Source organism: Protopterus annectens, chromosome 1.part1 (genome assembly GCF_019279795.1).
Source record: "Protopterus annectens isolate FY-2018-M chromosome 1.part1, PAN1.0, whole genome shotgun sequence".
Taxonomy (NCBI): Eukaryota; Metazoa; Chordata; order Ceratodontiformes; family Protopteridae; genus Protopterus; species Protopterus annectens.
Genome location: NC_056726.1, coordinates 1325413345 through 1325439414, shown reverse-complemented (window position 1 = coordinate 1325439414; position 26070 = coordinate 1325413345). Strand labels below are relative to the sequence as shown.

The 26070-nt window shown below is 36.5% G+C and overlaps 1 protein-coding gene across 2 annotated transcripts in view; it reads right to left on the bottom strand.

The window, feature by feature from the left end:
• Window positions 1-26070, bottom strand: part of ZBTB7C (zinc finger and BTB domain containing 7C) — a 482625-nt gene that overhangs the window by 266319 nt on the left and 190236 nt on the right. For both annotated transcript variants that reach the window (XM_044081777.1, XM_044081786.1), the window contains exon 2: window positions 13521-13647. In XM_044081777.1, the coding sequence (XP_043937712.1) occupies window positions 13521-13615 (95 nt within the window). In that variant the 5' untranslated portion in view covers window positions 13616-13647. The remainder of the gene's footprint in view (window positions 1-13520; window positions 13648-26070) is intronic.

The following is a 26070-nucleotide window of genomic DNA, read 5'->3' as shown; positions in this document are numbered from 1 at the left end:
TACATAGAGTAGCTTTAAGATATAGTTTGATAATAGCTAATTAGTGATAGTGAAGTAGGGGCAACCTCAGATAATAATTCCTTATAGTGCATGAGTGTATTGACTACAGTGTTAATGTGGAGAAATGGTAGAGGCATTTCAGTTTAGGAAAGAACTCAAAGTATGGATTACAGGAGCAGTAATAGCTGAAGATGATGGATGTCTCACCCAGTCAGGAATGGTTCAGATGTTGCATAATTTTCTTTTTTTTCTCTTGAACATTGGACCCTTCTTGGACAGAGATGATCTCTAAGGCATTTTTAGTGCTGGACATTTTTCTGGAGAATAAATAGGGTTACATGTTGTATTTAGTTATGTGTAAGTTAGGCAGTCGGGCAGTTCAAGCCAGAATTATGGTGTTTTAGGGCCTCACAAAGATATGATCTATATGCAAGTCTACGAGTGAATTTAGCTATTTTACTGTAACAGGAGGAGAGTTTAGATTTCTGTATGACATTTACGTTTGTGAGGATAGTAGAAGCATAGAAAAGTGACAGAAGTAAGTAGGTTAAGGCTAATGTTTTCCTTGCATAGTCAGTAAGGCAATTTTTGGTCCTATAGAATGATAAAAATGTTTGATGTGTGTTTTTAATCATTTGAAATGTGTGTGATGGTCAAATCTGAGACGGCTGTCAGTTAAGACAACTGTTAGCTTGGTATGAGTTACTGCCTGAATTGTACTGTTATTGGATGAAGTTATATTGAAAGATTGTTTTTAGTTGAGGAATTGTTCACAACATTAGTTTTGTGTTACTGAGATTAAGAAATAAGTTAAATGTTTTTTCCAAGATTAAACTGCAGAAAAAGAGTTTCGGGTGATTTTATGGAGTTTGGTTATGGATTTGGCATATAAGGGTGGAATCATCATGTCTATATCATATTATCGTACGATGTAAATAGCGAATGCTATATCATCTTACCGATAATATTGAAACATCAAAATATCGAACAAATGGAACAGCAAATTTTTACCCAGGGGAAAAAAATTTGCTGCTACGTAACAAAAAAAAAAAAAAAACTTAAACACAAATTTAAGTGGGGGATCTGTGCCACCCATACCCCCCTACTTAAATATATCAACTCCGAGATTGCACCATAGTGGAGGAAATGGCAAAGTCCCGAATACGGCCCACCAAACTTTTTCCTTGGGAAAAAATTCGATGTTCTGTGACTTTGCTATTTTGCCATTTCAACAGTATCGGATTAACTAAATAGCATTCGCTATTTAGTCCATTCGATAGCATCATATAGACCCGAATCATCAGTGTATTGAACCATTCTAGTGTGACTTGTGGCAGTATGTAGCTTGTTTAAAAATATTTAAAAGAAAGGAGACCTGAAATAGAATCATGTGGGACACCAACAGCAACTGGCTGAAAGGATGAGAAGTTCTGTTGCCATTTAACTATTTATTCCATCAGACTGGTGAAGGGCAGTTATGGAGGGGGAGATATTGTTATTGGACAAAATGTAACTTCTGCGAAGTTTTAAAATGAAATGGTATGTGAATTCTGCAAAGATGTTGGAAGCACTGAGGGAGAGAACACCATGATTCTGATTTTGGATGAATTACAATATTAGACCAAGGTGAGCCATTTCAGATTTGTCATCTTTTGTATTTTCTAACTAGTAGGGGCATGATATATGGAACTATGTGTTTACTCTCTAAAGAAACTGCTTTAAAGCTCTTAATATGTAAATTAATACAAAAACAGTTTGTGGGTATGAGAACTTGTATCACATTTGAGGGAGGATTTTGGTGACAAGAAATTTCTCATCAGAACACATTTTTTGGGGTAGCACCAATTTTAACCATTTACATTATCAAGCATATAGAAATAAATAAGAACAGTGGTAAAAAAATAAACAAGATAAGTTTAAACTGGAGTGCCAAAGTAGTACAAAGAACAGATATAATGCTAAGGGTTTAAATGGTGGTAAGTCATCCTAGTGAAGAAGGAAAGAACAGTTTTTCAATTAAAAAAATCAGTTAAGCAAGTACCTGTGAAGCAGGCTGCAGTAAGCAATACAGCTGTTGACATCCTTTTGTGTCAGTCATTATGGCTACATATTATCCAAAAAGCTCTGCTAAGCGTAATTCCATTTTATCATCAATACTTTGACTTTGTAAACTGCTTTTTGAACTAAATATTAGAGCATATTTTGCATCTGTAAATATGTATATATTTTATACAAAATCCTTGTATCTGCAAATATGTTTTATTCATTTATTATGTGATTCTATTCAGTTGGGCAGCACCTGCCAATGGTCCATTGAGCCTAGTACACTACCAAGGTAAACAAACAAAAAAACAAACAAGCAAACAAACAAACAAATAAATAACAGGGTCAGACTGCTAAAATGAGGAGAAGTTCAACAGCCTGATCTGTTCTGTAGACTAAACACATAGTACTACGCTAACATGAGGAGGAGCCTTAGACAGTGCTGTACACAAGCTTGGCAGCAGACTGTAACAAAACACTTGAGCCCATACCTCTCAACTTCTTACAGCAAGAAATCTGGACAAAAGCCATAAATAATGGGGGGACAAAGACCCAAAAGGGGGACAGCTTTTAAATATTGCTCTTACAAACTTCAAAAGTTGATGCAATTACAGATTTTGCATTAGCATGAATTTTCTGGAGGGTATGACATCTGAAACTCAAATGCCTGTCATTATTTTCTGAATTCATTCCTGAGTAATTTGCAAATGATGTGTCAGAAGACACAAATTTTATGACAAACAAACAAAAAATTTGAGGTGAAAATCTGGACAGCTGAGAAATACGAGCCAGTGATGGAAGAGGGTCAGGGCACACAATAAACACACTTACACATATTTGTTACAGGGAGGACATCTACCCATACAAAGCAAAGAAATATTAGGACTGTCACTAACAGAGTAAGTTTTGATAGAGATAGTCATCCCAAATATGTCCAGCTATCATGAAGTACCAAAATTAATACGTAAATGCTTCAAATAAATGTCAAAATACAGGCTAATGAGAGAATAAAACGGAGCAAGAGAATAAACATGTAATGATTATATTAGTCTTAGTTCAGTGTGTGTGTGTGTGTGTGTGTGTGTGTGTGTGTGTGTGTGTGTGTGTGTGTGTGAGTGTGTTTCTATTATGTAATTTCTTTGACAGCACATCTTTCCCCTCCTTGCTTTTGTCTTCATTTGTTTCCTTTAGTTCTGCATTTTACTGTAGATGAACTGTCATGTCTGACAGAGTAATAATTAATCTGAAACACTATAAGAGTGAATATGCTATTTCATTTTACCACCTGCTGATTACATTACTTAGAGGGAAAGCAACATTTCTGCAACTTCAGAAGACAAGAAGACACTGCATTAAATCAAGTGTCAGGTTCGATGATGTGGAAAGCTGTGTAAAAGTCTGGAGATCAAAGGTTTTTAGTAATTACCAATTTCTTTAAAATTGTATGAAACATGGCATTGCATTGTCATGGTTGAAGATTGAGTCTGGTCCACTCTCCATACCAGAAAAATAAACACAAGCATAAAAACACTTCAGTGAAATAAGTTACTCATTGTATGTAAACGTCAGTGACCTGCCTTATATCTTGAGCTACATTTGAGATATCTTTTCTGTTCTTGGGACAATATATGATTATTTTGTTACTTTACTAAGCATGTGATAATCTGTGGAAAATTGGACAGATTTTATTGGACCAACATATACCTTTCATAAAGATTGTGCACTAGGTCACATTTTAAGGACATGCATAAGCCACTTTTTCAATGAGCAGTTAATTATGCTAGATGACTGCTATTTATATAGTTTTTGATTTGTTATTTAAGATGACAATTACAATAAAATTGTTCAGAAAATATTATTTATTCACATATACATTTATACATTCCAACAGGTATGACCCATTCAGTGGAGGTTCAAGGAGAAAATATCTGATACACAGTGAAAACATACAAAGATACAACACAAATATTCAGCAGTAAAAACTTAACACAAACATGTTTTCGTTGAGTGAATAAGTAGCAACTAGACATATTTTTGTGAGTTGATAAAATATATTTTTTAACTAGTAAAAATAGATATATTTGCATAGAAGGCAGATTAATACTGATTAGAAGTACTCTACTTTGTAAGCCACAAAGAAATGTACCACAGATAATCAGTGGTAGCATGAACATTCAGAGAAAAGGAGGCCATCATAATAGGAGAGATAATAGGAAGGAGAAGTGAATCCAGGGCAACCTAACTTCCTCAGGAGAAGATTGTTGTAGCAGACTCCAGTGCCTCTGAGCATACTCCAGATATATGTCCTTAAACGGATCTACTTTACATTACCGAACTGACACTTCACCGACACACAAAACACCGACCCCAAATAACCGAAAACACACAACACCGACAACTCACAAAACCGAACACAATTACACCGACACAAACAACGTAAACTACACATGACACACAATGACATATCCACTAACCCTAACCCAAACCCTAACCCTAAGGTCCGACACTACCGCACAGTTACCCTACCCGCACCCTAACCCTAACTCACTTAACCCACCCCTACACCTAAAGACTGTCACTATTGCACACTTAACCTACCTGCACCCTAACCCTAACTCACTTAACCCACCCTAAAACATAAAGCCCGTCACTATCGCACACTCACCCTAACCCATCCCTAAACTACAGTCCGTCACTATCACACACTTACCTTACCCGAACCCTAACTCCGACACTACCACACACTCACCTTTCCCACACCCTAACCCAAAATCCCACAATATCACACACTTACCTGACCGCTCCTAACTCCGTCACTATTGCACACTTACCGAGTCGCGCTCACACGTTACCCCTGTCGGTCTTTCGGCTGTCGGCAAATCACCTTTTCGATCAACTTGTTTGTCGGTCATTTTGTCTCGGTCTTCTGCGTGTCAGTGAAGTGTCGGTTTGGTAATGTAAAGTAGACCCCCTTAAACACATACTGATAACACTGCTTATTCCCTATGATGTCTTATAAGGATCACTGAGGAAGGGGTCCAAATGGAGAGATGATAAGTCAGCAATCAAAGGAGAGCAGTGTTGCTGAAATTGTATTCGTCCTCAAGTCTTGGTGAGTACCTTCACAAAGTGGACGCTGTTTTTCACAAAATCTTACCAAGATGACACTGATATATAGACTGTATTTTATATAGCATATATCATGGACAGAAGTAGGTGAAAAAATAACAAAAGATATCTTGGTGCACATGACCCAGGATAAAAATGTGCTTAATCCTGGTAGGCACACTGGTGCCAGGACTGGAAAAAATGACAGTGTAGAATCCTAAAAATATGGAAATATTCCTACAATGGGGCCAGGGCCAGGACCGGGGGGGGGGGTGGCCCCCTGTTGTAGAAGGAAGCAGCAGTCCACACCAATCACAAAAACCGATAGGCCAAAGAAGAGCAAAGACAATAGAGTGGACTATTGAGGGTAAGAAAGAAATTATGTATTGTTACTGTTATGCAAAAAACCAGAATTTCCAGGCACAAAATCTACAAAAAGAGTAAAGAGAAGTCAGAGGAAAGAAAAATACTTCCACAAGAAAAACTGTCAGAAGCTTCAAATAAAAAATTGTGTTCACTAATACAACAGATTTGTGAAAAACATATATACCAAGAAACATCAGAGGAAGTCAAAAAATATAAACAACAAAACCTAGAGATTTTTGAAAAGTATAAAAAAGAAATATGGACATGAGAAAGAAAGAGAGATCTAATATAGTACAATATTTATGCAAAGTTGAAAGCCAAATTAATCAGTACAAAAAAGGCAGCCCCAAAGATATTCAAACAGAAATACAGGCAAAGGCATCCAGATATGGAAAATTTAACAATAAAATAATAATATCACAAACAGGGAATGTAGAAAAGAAGATTAATAAAGCAGGTGTTTAAAAAAAATAGAAGTTGAAGTTATGGAATGCCTGTGAAGTGAAGGATTTGGTGTAGAAGGTCTATCACAGGTTCCATCACAGAATGATGGAACGACTCCCCAAAGTAAGGAGAAACAAGAAGATCAGGAGACATCTGAAGAAGAAATATGGACATGGGAAAGGAAAAGAGAGTTAACATGGTGTAATATCTATGCAAAGGAAAAAGCAAAACTAATCAATGCAAAAAGAGCAGCACCAAAGATATTTGAAGAGAAATACAGGTAAAGGAATCCAGACATGGAAAACTTTACAATACAAAAAATAAGAAGACAAAGAGGAAAAGTAGAAAAGGAGATCAGTAATGGAGGAGGTAAATAAATAGAAACTGTGGTTATGGAGTACCTGTGAAGTGAAAGATTCCGTGTAGAAAATCTAACTCAGAAAGCACCACAGCAGGATAGAGCAATGGACATCCAAATTAAGGAGAAACCAGTGGAATGAGACTCAACAGGTCACTTGTCATATGAAGATAATTTGGAACTTTCCACAGGAAACCAATATAAATGTTCATTTGAAGCTGGACAGCAAGGGAATGAATACACAGTCAATGTTGAGGAGTAATAGGCCATTGAGATCCCATATGACAGAGCAATGGATGACACAGGATGAAACTGAAGAGAATGTGCCTCAGCAAGATACTGTAGAACTTTCTATAGAATGCCAGCAGGAAATGGAGAACAAAAAATGCGGCCAAAGTTTAGAAGAAAATGAGCTAAGAGAAGTATTGCTTGATTTAATACAGATAGATAGATAGATAGATAGATAGATAGATAGATAGATAGATAGATAGATAGATACATAGATATATTAAGATGAATGAAAGAAATAGAATGCAAAAGGTTAATAAAATCCAAAAAGTCAGAAGACTGATACAACAAATGAACACAGTAATTAGGACTGTGCATAGATATCCATGTGATATAACAGAAGTAAACAGGATATATTACTGTGCAGCTAAATTAACTGATAAAGTTCTACCACAAGAACACAGGGTAGTGAGAGTAAGGAAGGGGTGAAATCAAATACCATCATGGAAGTATTGAATACAGAAAAGTGTAAAGCAATTAAGACCAGAAGTGTCACTGTTAGAAGAGTATAGAAGAGGGAACAGATGAACAAAAATACTCAGAAAGATAGACATGATAAAAGCAATGTGCAGTATTGTAACAGATCAGGATTTATCATGTACTATCGCAAATAATAAACTAAAAATATCAGCTCAGGCCGAAAAGCTTAGAAGATACACAAATAAATATAAAGGAAAAGTACAAAATAAGCAATTTATTGATGATCCAACATTTTTTTATTATAGAGAATTGGAAAACAAGGTAAAAAGAATTGAAAGACCACCAAAACTAGAAGAAATAGATACATTTTGGAGAAGTATTTATGAAGATCATGTGGAACATAACAAAGATGCTAAATGGATAGAAGAAGTAAAAGAAAGAATAAGAAGTTCAAAGGTACAGGATATGAAATTGGATGAAATAACAGCCAGAGAGCTTGAAGCAAAGTTAAGAAAAGCCTCTAACTGGAAAACCTCAAGCCCAGATGCAGTACCTAACTTCTGGTTAAAAGTATTAAAATCTTTGCATGAAGATTTAGCCATGAGTAAGTATTTATATGCATACCCTGAACAGATACCAACCTGGCTAACAACAGGAAAAACAATGTTTCTACTTCAGTGAACCTGCAAGCTACCCTAAAAATTATAGACCAATAACTTGCCTTTCAACGACGTATAAACTATACATTGGAATTGATGTTGACAAGAGTTTATAGTCATTTAGAAGAAAACTCAATTATGACAATAGAACAAAAGGACAATAAAAGAAAGTAATGTAGAACAAAGGATCGTTTGTTGTTAAATAAAGTTATAGTGGAGAACTGTAAAGAGGGGAAGAATAAGTATGGCATGGATTGACTACAAAAAAGCATGTGACTGTATCCCATATTCATGAATAAAAGTGTGCTTAAACATGTATAAGATACACTCTACACTGATAAACTACATCACAGTGACCAAGAAACAATGGCAAACTACTTTGCAGTTAAGCCATGATAAAGGGGAAATTGTTATTCCAGGGATAAAAATCCAAATAGGGATATTCCAGGGTGACTCTCTGTCACCACTGCTCTTTTGCCTTGCCCTTAACCCATTAAGCTGTCAGTTTAACAGATTATGTCATGGCTATAATTTGGCTCACAGAAAACAACAAAGTATAAAGACTTTTCATCTTCTTTTTGTTGATGATTTAAAACTGCATAGCTTATCAGATGAGGAACTGAAAGCACAACTTCAAGTAGTCAAAACTTTTTCAGATGATATAAGAATGTCATTTGGTCTTGATGAATGTGGAAAAACAACCTTTAAAGCAGCAAAGCTGCAGCACGAAGAAAATATCAGTTTGGGACAAGAATGTGATAAAAATGAGCAGGAGGGAGTATATAAATATCTGGGAATTTTTGAAAGATCAACAATAAAACATGAACAAATGTGAATAAAACTTAGTATGGAATATTTTAAAAGACTTTAATCCTGAAAACACTGTTGACATCTATAAACCAATCTGCTCTTCTGTCCTAACTTACAGTTTTTGAGTATTGACTGGCCCCAAAAAGTGTTGGATAGATTTGACAGGAAAACAAGGAGGATGCTTCATGCTTATCAAATGACTTATAAAAATGAGTGCATACCAAGATTATATATTCTCCATTTTGAAGGAGGTATGGGCTTCCTTGAAATTGATTACATGTATAGATCTGCGATCATGGGACTGCATACATATCTGCTGACCTCACAAGACCCAAACATAGTAAAAGTTTTGAAACACGAGGAGAATAAATCTAAGGTGACTTCCTTTCTTAGTCTAGGAGAAGCATACTGGCATCAAGCAGAAATGGAAATCAAACCAAAAGTAGATAAAAATCAGGCAGCAACTGAATGTGCCAAAAAACAAAAGAAAGAATATAAGGTGAAGGATCAGATGAGAAGACAAAAAATGTGGAAAATACATAAATATAGTTGCAAGTGTAGAAAACTCCTGGAAGAACCTCATGTTGATCAGGATCGAAAGCAGGAATGCTTAAGGAGAGGTGAATTCAAACCAAAAGATGAAAGGTTAATATTGGCAGCCAAAGATAGTGGGCCACATACACATTGGTTTACAAAGTCCATTGAACATGTGGGAGAAACAGACAAATGTAGGTTTTGTAAAACAGAATTGGAAACAGTTGCACACTTTGTTACTGGTTGTGATATACTAATGGCAGAAGGACTGTATACTGAAAGGCATACTAATGTGGCAGGACTGTTGCACTGGGGATTGTGTAAACATTATAATACTGAAGTAGCTGAAAAACATTGGAAACATGAGCCATAAAGCATCATAAAAAATGAGCCATAAAGCATCATAGAAAATGATGAAGTCTGCTGCTGGAAGAATGAATGGGTCAGCTGGGATTCTTGCCCATCTTTGACTTCTGCATAACAAATGGGCTGATTTAGTACTTGTAGTAGGGCCACTATGCAAGGTCCTACAGAGAGCAGGGGGTATGTCAAAACAATGGCAATAGCAGACAATATATAATAACAATAAGAAGAAAACTATATACATTAAGTCAGGCTATTTAAATAAATAAGTGAACAACATCCAAAATGTAATCTGCTGAAATGTAATATAATTCAAATCAGTACAAGACTGATCCTTATTCCCAAAAAGGTAGTACGCTTCTCAACTATTTAAGGGACTTCATATTCATATTTAACTCACTGAATCAGGGACTGTTTCATACTGATCCAGAGTCATCCTAAAACTTTTCAAAGTGTAGAAATTTTTATTGTCAATGATTTTATGTTTTCCAGTTCCCAGATTTTGGATTAGTGTCCTCTGCACCACTTTTCCACTTCTCTTCTGACTCAAACCATATAGCATTTCGAAATGCAATTTATATTCTGAAGGCTGAACCCTACTAGGTTTAGGATGCAGAAGGGTGGGGAGGTTTTTCATTAATTGCTGATAACTACTATAGTTATTAATTTTTACTATCTCTCCTTGAGTAGTGGTGCTGACGTACAGTTTCACAAAGCATCAGCTCACATGATTCTGTGTAAATGCCTTATAGCGTAAATGTTGCCCCTCACAACAGGAACTTGGTTTGAAGATGCATGTACTGTCATATTTCACCAGGATATAGAAATGCAGCTCTCGAATGCCCATGCAAAACTGGATTTAGATAGAGATGTTCATCTGTCATTCACTCCTCCCACTGAGTTCTCTGACCGTGGGTTTTCTAGTAGAACCCAGCTCAGCACATTTCTAGCTGCCCTGTCCATAAATAAGGAACATGGCTAATCTCTGGCAGCTGAAACAAATGTGATAAGAATGTATCATTGGACAACCTACTTAAAAGTTTCTGCTATACTGTATTATTACTGTTATTGGAACCTTTCTCGGTGGGCCTCCACTACAAAGGGGATTATGCTCAGATGGACTTTCCCAGTAAATAAATGCAACAAATAAGTAAATAAATAAATCTACAACAAGGCTGGAAGATCAATATGTAATACTAGAACAGCAAGGTTTTCTTGAATTAGGGCTCAATAACATACCTTTCAACTTCTTTGCTCAAATCAAAAATTCTGGACAAAGTAAAAAATAATAGGGGGCAAAGGGAAAAAATCAGGCACCGATTTTAAATATCGTTCATATAAAGTTAGTACATTGCTGCAATAGCAGGTTTTGCATTAGGGTGTGTCTTCTGAAGGATACAAAGTCTGAAACTCAAACGTATGTCATTACTCAGTGACTGCAATCTTGAATGCTTTGCCAAAAAACACATATTTTATAATGAGCAGATCGCAAATATGATTCTGGTTATTTTGAAAAAGTCTGGAATGTTGAGGGATACATGGCTATTCCTGTCCAGATCACAACCTTAAAATATGTCACCTGTAACAAGGATTTAACATAGAATGAGAGTGCTGAAAATATATCCTCACCCCTCTGATTCTGTTGCATCTCTCTCTTTAGGTCATAAAGGTTCACTTTTGAAAGACTAATTTCTTTGCCAGAAGTTACTGAAATCAAATTCTGTATTATACAATGTCCTGTATTCTGTGTGAAACATTAATTTCAAATTGTGTTTGTTTCACTGTGGTTCAGAGATGATTTTTTTCATTTTTGCTTTCTTATGAATTTATATTTTTATTTATTATCATTTTATCATTATCTTATCTTTGTTACATATGTGTATTGAAATGTATTTTATTTAGTATATACATTAGATATTCCTGTAACATAGATAATTATGATATGTTCACAAATCGTAACACGCATATTATGCATTTGAGACAAGGCTACCAAGAAATTTGAGAACACATCATTTTTCATTGCTACAACTGGAGATCCGATCATAATTCTTTGTAGCACATGGAGATTTATCTTCTCCAGGTACTACTACTTAATGAGAAATGTGTTGAACTAGCTTTGAAAGCTGGTCAAGAAGTGAGGAATTATTTGACATCTTGCATATTCCTTATGTAAGTGACTCAGCTGTAACCAAAGTAATGGGTGCACTTTAGCAGACAGCAGGCAGAAACGGGAGTTGAAACAAAGCCATTTCATGCCCTACTACTGCTGTCTTCTGGTTACTGCTGTCTACTTTTAGTGCACACTCAACATTAGAAGCACCTAGGGGGCACTTAACAATCTATTAGGGCTGGGGCTTGTTCTGTAGTAGAACTTAACCAGGATATTATTTAAAAGTTTTTTGAATGTAATCATGGTGTTCCACGTGCTACATTTATTTTTACTTGTCAGTTTCATCATAAAGTACTTTGGAAAGGATGTTATGATAAAATAATATAATGGAATTTTGATTTCAGCTGAACTACGTTTTCTGTTTACCAGCATCAATACTCAGCAACAGACTTCTTAAATGCACATCTGCTTCATAAAGTTAGTGCCATGCCTTAATAATTATTATTCTTCAAGAGAGTGACAACAGAACAGCAGGGTTCCTTAAAATGTTGCCATGATTTCAAAAGGATTCTGACATTAATTTATCATTAAAAAAGAGTAGGAAAGAGTGTATATGTAAATTACTTTTATGTGAAATTTACTTCATAACAAGTCTGCCATGAAAGTAATCCAGGCTGTCCAAGATCACATTTCACACTGATATTTACATTTAAAACTTTTGCTATAAATGAAGAATATGGTGGACCGATTAGGAATATTTGTACTGCAGCCTTGAAGAAGGTTGAAATCTTATTCAAGTGACTTAACATTCTGAATGGGACATTGAAAAGAAAATTAAGTATAAAAAATGTTTCTTCAATCTAAAAAAAGTTGTATTTTATGTTGAAGAATAATTAAACACAGGCTTTCTATAAATGATGTAGTGAATATAGACAAAATATATCTCATATTAGAAGTAATCTTAACCAGCAGCCTCTGCTTCATGTTAGCAGAATTTATATAAGTAAACTACTTCACATATATGAAGCCAGAAATGTGTACCATATAAAACTAATTGATTTAATTTATGTATGTGTATGTTTGTTAGCTAGGAAAATTAACTGGTCTTTCTTACTCTTTTTAGACATGGCCCTGGTCCGTGGCAAGGATAAATACAATATATTTGGATAGGCTATACTAACTAATAAAGTGTTTGGAGGTGGGATGAAACTGAAGTACCCAGACAAAACCCAATCAAATGTGGTGACAATGTGTCTGGAGATCAGGACTGATCTTAGACTAGAGACCAAGATCTTACTAATGAGCCATCACAATGTAATAAACATAGTTAACTATGTTCACCTGCATTAACACTCATGCATTAATTATTGCATTCATTTGGAGTTTTTTATGCTGTAGGTGTTTATACAATGAAAATCTATTTGATAACTTGGTCAAATAATAGACCTTATATTGAAAACAATAACTGAATGCCAGTAAAAGCATTTCTTTATTTAAATTTGTTAACCATAGTAAAGCACCGATCCGTATGGACGATTTCAGACTCAGCATGTGACAAAGGAACACTATTTGTAAAATACAAGATAAATTTATTCAATATTCCACCCTCTACCCAAAACAGGATGAAACATAACCAAAGGGATACCCTGCTGAGGAAGTACATTAACTGATTAAGGCAGGCTGACTGAGGCCAGTGCTGGGAGAAGAAGGAATGAGAAAGACAGCGGCTGAAGATATGTAAAATGGTAGAGGGAAGATTAGTCATAGAGGGCTGGGAAAATTTGTAATAGAGCAAGTAACACATGGGACATTATAAGAGTAAAAGTCACATGTAATATCCTACCAAGCAAAAATACTTGAAAAAAGCAAACATAGTTTCTCATGTAATCATGTGTGTGTGTGTGTGTGTGTGTGTGTGTGTGTGTGTGTGTGTGTGTGTGTGTGTGCGAGCACACGCGCATGTGTGCATAAATACATATTTATCAATTACCAATTACAGAAAATCACTGCCTCCTACCTTTTCCTCACATGAGTTATTCCTTGCTGGTCATTTGAGTTCAGAACTGTGTGTAGCAAACTTTTGTCTTGCCCTCTGTAGTTGTGTAAGTGCATGAGTCTTCTTCTGTGCCTGTCTTCTTCACTCACTGCAACAAAAATACAAAGAAAAAAATATATTGGTTTGTTTTTTGTACATAACAGACCCTTACTATTAAAATCAGAATTTCAGATAGCAACTGAAATACGATTTACTGCTGTTTTCCTCATGGTTCCAAAACAGAGATAAATTATAAGACAATAAAAATGTGGATGCAGGCTTACAAAAATAAGGAATGCAGTTGCACTTGTATGGTAATAAAGCATGAAGTATTAAAATAATGTTGTCCTTTATTATAAAACAAATATCATATCTAAATACTTTGTTTTAAAGATTTTGTCAGCAAGGGCTTTTTAAAGGTTTGTGCTGGAAAAGAGCTAGGCTTTATTATGACCTGTCCAACTCCACAACCTCAAGCATCACAAATGGTGGAAAATAATACCCGAAACACAGGCGGGTGAAAAATTAAGTTTAAGCATATTTTGAGTGTGGGGGGGGGGCAATCCCTCCAGCACCCTCACTAAAAGAATAAAGGGCATAAGTAAAATGTCCTATGCAGACAGCCTCAAGACCCTGTCCCTGTATTCTATCTCTTACAGGCTTTGGGGGGAGATCTATGCCTGGCATACAGGGAATTGTCAGATCCCACTTTGATGGACCTCCTGTATATCCACAAAACAAACAGCACCAGAATCGTCTGTGATATAAATAGGACCTGCTGTAGAGAGAGATATGTATCCCAGAGAATACCCTGTCTTATGCAACAGGCCCCATCCATATAAAGTGCAACTTGGACAATTGGATGGGGAACAGGAAATTAATTTCTGGTTTGACACCCATGTCTCTAATGGACACAGCCAACCTGTAAATGTTTCATCTCCCAGACCCCTGCTTACACTTATCAAGGGTATCAGAACTTGTCAGAGATCTGGGATGCATGACTAGGCTTAAAAAGACCTTTGTGGTTGTTAGACTAGTAAACACCTATGAATCTATGAACCCAAGTGGGAGGCAAGCCTTCCACTCCCCCTGAACTTAAATATACCAACACCATAGTTGCATCAGCTTGAGAAAGGGAGACATTTCCCAATAGAAGGGAATCATTGCTGGCACACTGACAATGATTTCTTATAGAAAACAATGATCAATATTGTGTTCCTCAGTCTTTTTTTTCTTCAGGTAAATGATGCTGATTGAATTTCACCTCAGTTACTTGTAGAATAGTGAAAAAGCTACCATTCCATTCTGTCAGTGTAACATTTTTAAAAGGTTACTACACAATTCAAACCTGTGGCGGTTTATATACCTTTATTGTAGATACTACCAAGTGACTTATGTCTTTCAGGTTATGCAGGATGCACATTTTCAGGCATGCAAAGAATGAGTATGTACATATCAACATGGATGGATAGCACTGTGCACAAACATCAGCATGTAATTATTGCTTTATGTGACTGTGCAGTTAATGGTAATATAAAAGAGATAGCAATGAGTCTTGCTCAAGTGTAAATACTGCCTTGTAAAAAATTAATGAAGTAGTAACTAGAAAAACAGCAAAAATTACATGGTGGGCAGCAACCAAGAAAAGAACCTCATAGTAATAAAAATTTCATACTAGATAGCTGTGAGAATATAATATTAAGAAAAAAGGATCTAAAGTAACTGTGCACAAAAATAAAACTTTTATATTATAAAGCAACATATGCAAAAACTGGCACTTGATTACATACATGACTTTAATGAGAATTTTGTAAGATTTTCAATTAGCTGAATGCATTAATATTTGCAAGAAAGTATTTACAAAACTTTGAATTAATGAAAATGTTAATTGCAGGACAGGACAAAAAGAACTCCACAGCTGATAGAAACTTCAGCAAAGACCTATACTTGCTCCTTGCTACAGTTAAAAATGTTTTACTATCACTTTTGTGAATGGAGATGTTCCACAGATGGATAATCCAAAAGTGACATGTTCGAAATTCCATCTTGTAGAATGTCTCCTGCTCGAAAGTTTGTATCAGCAAATGCACTGTGCATTCACGCTGCCCTCGTTTGGGGGGCAGGGTGCAGGGGGGCTTGCCCCCTTGTAAAAACGTAATATGAGGTATAGGAGTTTCATTTACATGAGCTCCTATATGGACATCATGTGATCTTTTCGGGCACAATGTCGAATCTGCTGACTTTGATCACCTGATTCAACATTGTACCATGGAAGTGATTTTGTTTTCATTGTTTTGCTTCGGAGTTGCAAACAGCATTTATTTTGCCATTCGCAATTTTGATAGTAAACAGTTAAAAACACTTGTGTGCATACACACACACACACACACACACACACACACACACACACACACACACACACACACACACACACACACACACACACACACACACACACACACACACACACACACACAAACACATGCTAAAAGTAAATCATTTCAGCAGCCATGATCTCAATGCCCATCTAACAAGAGAAGTAACAGTACCACTCAGGCACAGGGACCAATTGACAACAGTCCTATGATGCTGCCCACATTCCCTATTTGCATTCTGGGCACTACCCCCTTTGCTCTGAGCTAACTATTGATAATTATTGTTAATGTTCAAATCTGCAACAACCAATATTCAATGAATTCATGGTATAAAACACGGTATAAAGAAAAAATGATCAATTTCAACAATTGGCTAAGCTTCTGGTGTCATTCAAAGGGGATCCAGTGTCTGTACACCTGGGATGACATGCTCGACAAGCTATGCTGCTTCGCTAGAAATGGCTTGCACCTGTCACCCGGGTCTATATTAGAAGAATGAAAACCCTAAACCGCGAACGCTCACATGAGCGAAAATGCTGGGAATCGAAAGTGGGATAGCAACTTTGATCACCGACATTTTCACTCGTGAGCATTCGCGGTTTAGGGATTTAGGCTTTCGAATACTGGTTAAGGCTCTTGCCACCCCCATAGTGCCTTTTTTAGGCAAGGCTCAAAAGACAAACCCACTGCCGTAAATAGCACTAGTAACAAAAAACTGAGGGTAATGCTACTCAATGCCAGAAGTCTAAACCTCAAAATGCACGCACTCGAGGCACTCCTCAGTATGGAGAAAATTGATATATGTGCAGTAACAGAAACCTGGTTTAAGGCTCCAGAGAGCACCCCAACACTACCAGGCTACAACTCATACATTTCGGCCACAAAACCTGGACCGAAATACAAAAGGTGGGGGCGTATCCATATTCATCAAGGATACCCACACCTCCAGGTTAGTGGCACAGCACAATGCTTCAGAGATCATCCATGTGCAACTAAAAATGGGCAAAACTGCAATTCAAATTATAGCTTCTTACAGATCATCCACCATGTCCCAAGACCCCCATTCCGTGTTTCTGGAAACACTGGGAAACATAAAGGTCCTACCAAACACCCTGATATTGGGTGATTTCAACTTCCCAAACATTAATTGGGAGAACTACTCAAGTACTAACTCCCTTGCCCAACATTTCCTGGAATTTATAAACTCAAATGCCCTGAATCTACTGGTCAACACCCCCACCAGAGGTGACAACATATTGGACCTGGTCATCACCAACATGGACGACCGGTGTTCCACACCAGAGTTTAACCCCTTGCTGGTTAGATCTGACCATAATCACTCTGGAAATCCACATCCCGCCCCCACCCATGGTCAAGGAAACCACAGTGAAAAACTTTTCAAAAGCAAACTTCACTTTACTTAAGACCGAGGTGAAAAGTTTCAAAGCCCCCATGCTAAAGGATAACGCTGCCCAAGCTGCAAAATCCTTTATTAATGCACTCTACCGGCACCTACAAGAACGCATGGATCATGCTATCCCAAGCAAAACCAAGACTCACTCCTCCAAGAAAAGGAAACCAGTCTGTTGGACCCCACCCCTGCCATAAACAAGCTATACAACAGAACGAGGAAACTAGTACAGAAAAGAGTAAAATCCCAAGAAGGGAAGACATCCCTGATCAGTATCAGCAAGAAACTACGATCCCTCATAAAATCATCCAAGGCTAGCTTCGAAAAAAAAATTGCAAAGGACTCCAAAGATAACCACAAGGCATTCTTTAGCTTTGTCAAGAATCTAAGTAGCAATTCTCAGATCTGCTCAGAGTTAGTACAGAATGGCACAAAATACACTGAACTGACCAATATTGCCAACATCCTGGCAGACAGCTTCAGTGCAAACTTCACCCCCCTCTCACCCCCAAAAGTGCCCATAACCATACCAGAAGAATGTAGTGCCTCTGAAATCACAGACACTCAGGTTAAAACAGCCCTCTCCAAAGCCAAAAACACAGCATAAATGGGACTGGACGGTGTCCCAGGCTACGTCCTACATGAGCTGAAAGATGAACTAACCCCACACCTTAACACACTGTTCAAACTCAGCCTCTCCACAGGCTACGGGCCCATAGAGTGGCTCACAGCAACGGTTATTCCGCTCCACAAAGGTGGAGCCACAACAGACCCTGGGAACTATTGCCCTCTAAGCCTGACTAGCTTGGTCTGCAAGGCTATGGAGCGCATCATCATGGATCTCATTAACATAGACATTGGGAACCTCCAAACACTGGACCCTTCTGCTTTGTTAAGGGCAGATCATGCCTCCTAAACCAGATGGACTTCTTTGAGACAGTTACCAAGGCTATAGATAAGGGAAAGGTGGTCCACACAGCCTACCTAGACCTCGCAAAGGCCTTCGACACCATTCCCCATTCTGGTATTAAATGCCAAAAAGTGCATAGTCATCCCCTTTGGAAAAAACAAAGTACCCACAAATTACCAATTAGGTTGTAGTCCCCTAAATATGGAATATGCAATAAAGGATCTGGGGACCGAAGTAGATAGTAATCTCTCCTTTGATAATCACATTGCCAAAGTGGTTAGAAAATCCTTCTATGTGGCACACCTAATCACAAAAGGGTTTGCATCCAGATCAAAAGAGGTCATTGTGCCCCTTTACTCATCACTCATCAGACCCATCATAGAGTACAACACCCATTTGGGATGTACCTTACAAGACACCTGCAACAGCTGGAAAGACCACAGAAGTACCTCACCAAGAGGATCACTGGCCTCAAACAGATGCCCTATGCAGCTCGACTGAAGAAACTCCAGCTGTACTCGGTTGCATACCGCCTACTCAGAGGTGATCTCTGCCTGACATATAAGGCCATGTCCAACCCAGAATTGATGGACATGCTCCACCTAAAGAAATGCATATCTCCTCGAGCCACATGCTCTAGGGATCTAAACCTCACCACAACAATAAATAGGACATGCTGGAGGGATAGATTGCTGTCCCAGAGACTTCCCATGCTTTGGAACAAGATTCCAATCTACATTAGGCAGAGCTCCTCAGTAACACTCTTCAAGAGAAACCTTGACGAGTGAATGGGAAACAGAAAGTTTACCCCGGGGATCACTCCAATGGCTTTTCTGGACACAGGCACATTCTGGCTATGCTTATAAATGCCTTCGGGCAGATAGCCTAGTACCTACCTATGAACCTATGAATTGCATTTGTATTACAAAACTGAATTTAGCTATTAAGGAACTTATTAGTGTATTGTAATAAATTTATATATAACAAACATATAAGGAACAATATTAAAAGATTTTCATAACAATACAAGTAAGATAGCAAGTTAATGGTATTATCCAAACAAGTCTGTTTTTAATAGACCACTGCTGTTTGAAACAATGCCAAGCTAAGCTAAGAAACAGCACATGGAAGACATCGGTCCCATTTCCAAAAGACTGCTTTCAGTGTAAATGACCCCTTACATTGAGAGTAGGTGTTTTGGTATCTGGATCCCCTAGTAGGGAAGTTTATCAACAGGATTTACAGTGAAGTTACTCATACTGATAGCAAGTCATTCGGATTCAGGGCAGCCTTAGACAGAGAGCAACTCTTTTGGAATATGGCTCAGGCAATTACTGCGAAGACAATGATCTTTTATTGGCACATTACTCTTCTACATCTACATAGTGGGTTTCATTAGACCTTTTAAGCACTTGAATATATAAATATATATATATATCTTTATCCATATAAATGTCTCTGTGCATATATATGAGTCTATAGCATAACATCAAAAGCGCAGTTCATCTAAATTTATTTCATCAAGCCCATAACGTTGAAAACTTATTTCATCTAAAGTTAAATTCATCTAACCACAACAACATCTGCAAAAGATGAAGCGGCTAAACCAACTACTAAACAAAAACATCAGCTGGACAAGTAGAACAGAATCCAAAGCAAATAAGGCACAATTCTTTAGCGAATAAAACAACGTTAATATCACTTTTGTCCCCAAAGAGACTTCATCAGAATAAACACCAAATGCAAACCAAGTCTTAAAAATACAAAGTCACCCCTTAGTTAATTATTTAATGATCCAATAATTCAATTATCCAATCTAAAAACTATATTAAACCTCCATAAAAAATACCTCAAAATGTGTAAGAAAAAAATACTAAAACATATTATAAAAACATGTAAATATATAACACATGAGAATATGTATTTACAATATTATTAAAACTTTATTACTATCAAACATTCTTAAATATTTTTACAAATTTTAACCTCCTATTTTTTAAAAAACACTTTATGTTAATTGAATCATTTATTCCTGGAGCTTTGTCTGCCCACAACTTTAACTGCTAAGTAGTCTCCCTTTGTTCCACTTGATCTTTATAACAACCACCCCTGGTGTTCTTAGGTACGTGTTATAAGATGGAAAATAAAAAAAAAATTATATTCAGGACACTTTAAGGTATGCCTATATAATGCATTGTTACTGTTACTTTTCCTGATAGAATAAAGATGTTCTTTAATTCTTAGATATAAACATCTAGTAGACATCCCTACATAGAAATCCATACAAAAGGAACAGACTGCTACATAAATTACCCCCTGTGTCTTACAATTATAACCCCCCTTGACAGGTATACTTCCATTTACATGTGATAACTCAATAAAAGGGCCTTCCAAGATATACCTACAGGCCACATAAAAACACATTTATACATCCCATTGGCCTTCCCACTACAACTCACTAATACTTTACAAAAATGATCCCTTTGCAAACACCTCTTCAAGTTAAAAGTGTTTTTAAAAATAAATTTAGGTTTGTCCCCTTCTAGTCTAAGAAGGTAAGTATTACCTTTAATGATGTTCCAGTTTTTATTAATAATAGAAACTATACTACACTTGTCAATGGACATATCCATTAACATTACTATCTGTGCTTACCATAGCATTTGATTCTTTGTATACCAACCGTAACTTCAAAATAGATGAAAAGTCAATATACTTACGTTTCCTGATCTCATCGGCCAATGTAGATAACAAGCTTTCTTTGTATCCCCTTTCCACAAATATATTGGTAATAAGAACAACCTCGTTTTCAAAAACCAATTCATCTGAGGTCATTCTGAAAGCACGTATCAACTGTCCTTTATGGATATTATTCTTCATAAATGTACGGTGATTACTTGAAAAATACGAGTAGGTATTGACAAAAGTATTTTTCTAAAAATCTTATTAGTAAAAATTCAATTTACTTGTGTCCCGTTTAATAGTAATATCCAAAAAAAAAATAACCTTCAAACCTACATCTCCCAGCACAAACCTTAACAATTCAGAATGATCATTCATATTCTTGACCATTTTGTGAACCGGTTCATTCTTGCCCTCTATGACAAAAAACAAATCATCAACAAATCTGGCATAAAAAATAACCATGTAGTTAGACATAATGGATTTTAACACCCTTTGCTCCCACCATCCAAGAACTATGTTAGCATAAGCAGGGGAAGCTGCCGACTCCATGGTCACCCCTTTAAGTTGCTTAGGAACTCATTTATTAAACAAAAAATTGTTCTTATGCAGAAGAAGTTTGAAAAGTACATTACAGACATAAACATCGTTCTCAGAAAAATGTGCATAGGTAATTAAAAACAGTGTAACAAAATCAATCCCCCCAAGTCATGAGGTATACTAGTAAACAGTGAACAAATGTCCACTGTAAACATGATATTCCTACTAGAGTCAAATCTATAACCTAAGCAAAATGTCCTAAATTTGCTTAAGAAATCCCAAGAGTCTTTGATATAAAATTCCATTTGTTGCACGACTTGATTCAGGAAAAAATCAAGAACTAAGGCTATCCCTTCAGTGACACATTGGGGAGATGAGACCATGGTAGAAAAGGTGAGTTGGATAGATCCTTGTGGATCTTTGGAATACCAAAAAGGACCCCCAACATAGGATGTTCAACCGTCATAAAGTTATACATTTCCAATGTGATATTACCATTCATTAATAATTCATATAGTTGGGCCCATATTGCCTTATAACAAACATACGCCAGAGAAACACCCACAGGTGAATAATCATCCCTGTTCCCCAGCATCACTTCAATAGCAGCAACATATTTGTCTTGTTCCATTATAACCATCCCTCCTCCTTTGTCAGCCTTCATGAACCTTAATTGAGTTAATTGCTGGAGTTCTTTCAATGCAACTCGGTGGCTTATAGAAATATTGTATAATGGAATACTAGGCTTACAACTGGCCACTCGCCTGATATCCTCCTCACAACAATTTTCAAAAACTTTTAAAGTGTTAGTAAATGTCGGATAATAAGTGCTCGGTTTGCAAAAAATATGTTTTTTGAGAGAAATATCAGAAAATACATAAGGAAGATTCAATTTGTGACAAAACATCTTAAGATCCAATAATGTCCCACTTAAAACCACTTAAATCCATTCTTTTTGAAGGGATAAAATTCAATCCCAACAACAAAACAGAAACCTGCTCTTTAGTCAATACGTAATCAAACAGATTATACAATTTGCCTCAAGTAGGGCTAGTTCCATCTCCAGAAATGTTAGGTAACATTTTCTTGTAGAAAATGTAGTATATGTGAGTTTATAGTAAAAGAATTCACAGATATTAATGGAAAAAAGTTCCAAGCAAGAGGCATTTATAATTGTAATACAGAGAAAATCATATATGGTTTAAAATGTCCCTGTAAAAAGTTTTATGTGGGGGAAAGTAAGACAATTTTCATGTAGGCTCAAAGAACACATAAGAGACATGAGGACAAGTAAATTAACCATCCCAGTGGCAGTTCATTTCAAAGAATTCCACAATAGAAACCCGGAGGGGTTACAAGCAACTATTCTGAAAAAAGTGGAAACTAATGAATTAATGGTAGATCAACACATAAAAAATGTATTAAGAGAAAAAGAAACAATGTTGATTTTAAAGTTTGACACTATGAGCCCTAGAGGCCTGAATCAAGAATGCACTTGGAAGTGTTTGGTATAATGCAATTAAGTAATTCATAATTGACTAATTATTTTACTAATGAAATAATTAATCTAGTTTAAAGAGTATATATAAGCTCTGTTTTTTATATGTATGATTGTACTCTGTTAAAGGCTTTTTACAGTCGAGGCGCTAGAGAATTAATGTGTATTTTTAATAAAAAAATAATTATTTTTTTCACTGGTCGGTTCTGTGTGGTATTCGTTTAACGGTGTGCTGCTTTTGGTGTGGTTTACAAAGACTGTATAATTTACCAGAATGTCCAGAAAAAACTCCATTGCAGTCTGTACGTGTCACTTTTTCTTTGTTCTTACAGAAATTTTCCGTATTACAGTCTCACCGTCCTTCTACCAATTCTGGTCCGAGTCAGATTTACAATTAATTCAGTACATTGTTGTATGTTCCCTTTGATATTGTGGACATTGCTGATGAAAGCTTTGTGATTGTAGCTAACCTGGAAGGCTTTGTTAGACTCAATTGGCCCCTTGAGTTGCTTCTTAAGATTGATAAGGGAGTTATTACCTTGCTGGGTGTTAGTACTAATGTTTGCAATGATTTTCTTCCTTTTATTACATAACCTATTGATGTAGGGTTTGCACCAGGATGGCCTGTTTTCTGTGTTCATCCTGTATTTGTACTGGGTAGGTATAGCCTTTATGCAGTTATTAATACGATTACACAGAGTTTCCCTTACGAATTCCACACATATAGCATTGTCCTTAGGGTTTGGTGAGAAGCTGGAAATTTTGCCAGGGTGTCTTAGGAAGTTTGCCTTAGAGTAATTCCTGAAAGTTCCAAGGATAATGGAGTCTTGTTTTTTTTTTTTTTTTTTTCAGAGGAGGTTTATGGTCTGACCTGACTGGAGAAACATTACACTTGGGATGGTGCAATGTTTTCCCATGTTTGTGAGAACCAGGTCAGGGATGTTTGCACCTTTATTGGGTGTGAAGACTAGCTGGTCCTGAGTGTTAGTGTTTATAAAGTCCAGGAATCTCTGTACCCGCATGTTAGGGGTTTTGGAAGATTCTCAGTTAATAGTGGGGTAGCTAATGTTACCCATGAATATGGTATTGGGTTGGAGAGTATCTTAAGTACATTTAAGTATGTGTTATGGGTTTTGTCGGTAGTGGAGGTGAACCTATAGCTTGCAAAGATTTAGCATGGGACTTTTCCTATGATGATTTGGATGTGGAGTAGCTCAAGCATGTCCCCCTGCACCATCATACTTATGTATGAGGTAACTGTAACCCTAACCGTATCTTTAACACTAACTCTACACTTTAATTTACTAAAAACCCTTTCCCTGAAAGTATGACTACCCAAGACAAAAGGACACAGAATGCACACGCACAACACAAAACATGCAAAGCTCTGAATTTATTCCCTTACCTAACCCTTCCTCTAGCCCTAATCTGAAAACAATTGCATGCTGTCCCCAGCTACTATAACACCATACCTCACAACGTCAAAGCACAAGAAGTCTGGGCAAAACTAAAAATAATGTGGGAGCAAAGGCATAAAAATAGGGGCAAATTTTAAATATTGCTCTTATAAACTTAAAAGTTGCTAGAATGAAAGGTTTTGTGTTTACAAGCATTTTCTGAAGGATATGAAGTGTGGAACCCAAATGCCTGCCATTATTTAATGATGTCAGTTGTCACTGATTTGCCAGAAAATCACAAATTGTATAACAATTTACCAAAAATATGAGGTAAAAATCTGGACATTTGAGAGGAATGTATAGCACAGTCTTGTTCACCTTCCCACCCACCACTTTTTCATTCAAACATTACTTTTCTTGCATACTCCTGCTTTTACCTGCACTTTATAAAACTAAATTCAACCGCATGTGATTCACACAAATGAGCAGTCATTAGTTTCTGTATTTTACAACCACAACCACTTTTTTATCAAATGTGTATTCTACTTTTTGAGTCTGAACCACACACACACACACACACACACACACACACACACACACACACACACACACACACACACATTGTGTGTATATATATATATATATATATATATATGTGTTTTTTTTTTTATTTGTTTACTTGGAAAGTCTGACTGGACTAGAAAGTACCCATTTTCAGCAGAGTTCCAGAAAGAAAAGCTCCACAATCACAATCTTTCAAACATCAATTTAAGATATTTTAAATTGCAAAGTATTATGTTACACTACAAAACACAGGAGTGAAAAATGTTGTAATACAAAAAACATAGAACATATGTTTCATAGTAGAGTTTATTGAAAAATAATAACATGAGATGGAGAAAATATACGAGGAAAAGCTGTGTTACATAGATTAGCATGTAATAAATGAGACCTGAGACAAGTCTAATAAGATGTTAAAAAGAGATATTAGAGATGACATGATTAGAGACAGTCAGAGGAAATTGAGTGATGTCTTAGTATGAGAGATGGTGCTCGTATTATGGTAATAGAAGGAAGTAGGATGGAGAGAAGGAGATAAGAAGAGTGCGCGGTAGGGTGTCTTCAGGAAGCTTAGGTGAGTAGGGAGGAAAGAAAAAGAGGTACAGGAAAGGTGTGCAGAGATGAAGTGGGTAAGGAGTCGAGTACGAGGCTGGAAAGGATTGTCAGGCGTGGTTTAGGCTGAAGGGGTGACTGAAGAGTTCAGTCAAAATTGGCACAGGAGCAGATCCAAGATTTTGTAAAGTATTCTTTTAGGGAACATTAAAAGGCGTTCCATTTTTTGCTGCTGAGTATGAGTGTAGGTTTTGTTCAGTGGATTTATTTGATTTATTTACACTGAGAAGTTGTTTGTTTTCTGGGTAAGAGATGATCAGGCTAATGGTTTCTGTATGATTTTATGTATTGCTATAAGCTGAATGTAACAGAGGTGGAAGTGAAGTTTCAACCACTTAAGGTATGTCTGTTCAAAAAATGTTTGTTTCTATATAGCATGTCTAGTTTTTGATGGGTTTTCTTGATATTGTTTTGGATATTGAGGTCAAATTTCAGATTATAATCTATTATGACTCCTAATAGTCTGGAATGGTAGACTAATTCAATTTCAATGCAATTTGCTGAAAACATTTTGAAAGATGCTTTGTTAGTGGTGTGAGTTTTTGG